At 56.2% G+C, this 2,285-nt stretch overlaps 1 protein-coding gene across 1 annotated transcript; it reads right to left on the bottom strand.

Moving 5' to 3' along the window:
• Positions 1 to 1,072: 1,072 nt before the first annotated feature.
• POSPLADRAFT_1163343 (hypothetical protein) lies at positions 1,073 to 2,285 on the bottom strand (the record flags this gene model as incomplete). Its single annotated transcript, XM_024487779.1, has 2 exons — positions 1,073 to 1,567; positions 2,049 to 2,285. Coding segments are annotated over 2 exons (732 nt in total), but the record flags the coding sequence as incomplete, so codon positions are not given.

The raw sequence follows: 2,285 nt of genomic DNA, 5'->3' as shown, positions 1-2,285 counted from the left end.
ATCCCTCGCTGCCAGGGGTTCCTGTTTCTCGTACTTGGTGATCATCGGTGCTCCAGATAAGTAGGAAATGATGAACTCATCATCGTCGATGTCCTCCGCTTGTTCCTCGATGGACGCAATACCCGTTGACCCAAACCCATCCTGCCCGCGTTCGGTCTCGTCGACGCAGTCGGTTAGCGTTACTGGTGGAGTGCTTATCTTTTCAAGGATGAGCTGGGCAACTCGGTCGCCGGTTTTGACGGTGAATGGGAGATCAGAGTTATTGACCAGCAGGACTGAGACCTTGCCTCGGTAATCGGAGTCGATTACTCCTGCAGCAACGTCAATTTCTTTTAGCGCTAGACCGGACCGAGGTGCGATTCTTCCGTAGTGTCCTTCGGGGATGGCCATGATAAGGTCAGTGCCGACCAGGCCTCGTCGTCGGGCAGGGATGATGAGTTGATGCGCAGCAGAGATGTCATATCCTGCTGCGCCGCCAGTCTTTGTTCGGGAAGGGTTGCGTGCTCTGAGGTGGGGATGACGACGAATTCGTCCTCTGTTGGTTCTGGGAGTGGGGTAGTTATGGCCCTCTTTAATTCTAGCCGGGCCACTCGCCTTTGGTACAGGTCCATCTTCCAGGCCCTGGTCTCGTCTCTTGTCCATCGGTGGTTCAGCTCCACTCGTCCGGTTTTCCAGTCTATCTTGGGGTTTTCGAGTTTGAGCCACGTATGGCCGAAGATGATGTCTTCCTTGCCGATGCTGGCGACGTAGGCTTTGACGAATCGGGGTTCTCCGCTTATCTTGTAAGATAAGAGAGCTCTTCGCGTGATGAGTGCTTCTTTGTTCGGAGTTCCATCCACGTTGAAGACGGGGATGGGTCGGGGAAGAGGTTCTGTCCGAAGTCGATGTTCTCGGATGAATCTCGGACTGATGAAGATTCCAGTTGCGCCGCTATCGATGAAAGCGTGCGCCTCGACGTCTTTTCGTCCCACAGTAATCGGAATGTGCAGAGCGCGTTCATTTCGAACTACTAGAATTACACGGGACAGTGAAACGGATACGGGCAGTGGTTGCGTCGGCTCACCCTGCCCCTTCAAAAATCCTCCATCGTAAGTTCTTCATACAGCTCCCGCTTCTCGTCAGCGGAGAGTGCCTTGATTCTGGCGCGGAAGTCGTCCTTCCCAGATCCTCCCTGGTTCGGCTTCCCACCCCCTTGTCGTGCGGCCGCTTTCTTGCGGCAATCCTTGGCGCTGTGGCCCTTGATGTGGCAGTAGAAGCACAGGTTCCCATCCCTGTGGAGCTTCCGGTCAGCCTCATTGAGAACTGCTCCTAGTTCCCACTTCCTTCCTCCCGATGTGGAGGCAAAGGTTGCCGCGACTGCAGCGGCGTCGATATCCATTGGCTCGCCGTAGTCCCTGGTGTCTGTGACGGTGAGGGCCCCTTGTTCAGCGGCGTCGGCGTTTCGGACTTCGTCGTACCAGGCTTTCATGGTGCTGGGTCGGTCCCTAGCGGCCCTGGTTGCGAGAGAGACGTAGAGCTCCTTTGGAAGTCCTTTGACGAAGTTGGCGTGGAGAGTGTGGTAGTCGTTCTCGGTGCGGTTGTGTCACGAGTTGGTACGGCGCCTAGCCGTTTTTTAATTTTTCCTTTTCGCGGGCTCGAACCCGCGACCTCTGTACTACTTGCCCGATATGGACGCGTCGCTATCCACTGTACGATTAGATTAGATGGGGCGGCAGTGCACGGCACAGCTCGGGCTCCGCTGACACAGCCGCTCTGACTCACCGGCCCCCGGGGCCGCGTCGGCATGCTGTGCACGGACCAGCTGTGCATGGACCAATGCGCACAGCCTGCCCTTAATCTCCCCTGTATATAAGCCGGCCTCTGCTGCCCTAGGGACCTCAGTTTCGACCTCTTGTCCCTAGGTCAGTAAGCTCTCCTGTACCTACTTATCTTTCCTTACTAACTAATATATTCTTGTCCCTAGCCTTAGGTTTGAGCCTCGCTCACCATCGCTTCGGTGAGAACCAGTCGGACGCCCCTCGCTTCTAGATATTTCCCTGTCGCTTGACCTCAAGTCGCGACAGGTTGACGCCATTGACTTCAGCGTCCTTGAGCTGGGCTTTCGACGCTAGCTGCTCGAAGCGGGTGACGTAGTTTCCAAGGGAGAGCGCCGTCTTCTTGTTCTTTTGTCGTTCGGGCAGTCTCATCAGGATTTGGTGTGCCTTGATTCGCGTTCCGTGCTCGGGAAACGCTTCCTCGAGGGCGGTGGCGAAGGCTGCCCAATCGGGATAGACCTGGACTCCCCC

This window comes from Postia placenta (genome assembly GCF_002117355.1).
Source record: "Postia placenta MAD-698-R-SB12 unplaced genomic scaffold POSPLAscaffold_399, whole genome shotgun sequence".
In the NCBI taxonomy this organism is placed as follows: Eukaryota; Fungi; Basidiomycota; class Agaricomycetes; order Polyporales; family Adustoporiaceae; genus Rhodonia; species Rhodonia placenta.
This window is presented reverse-complemented; position numbering and strand designations above follow the sequence as displayed.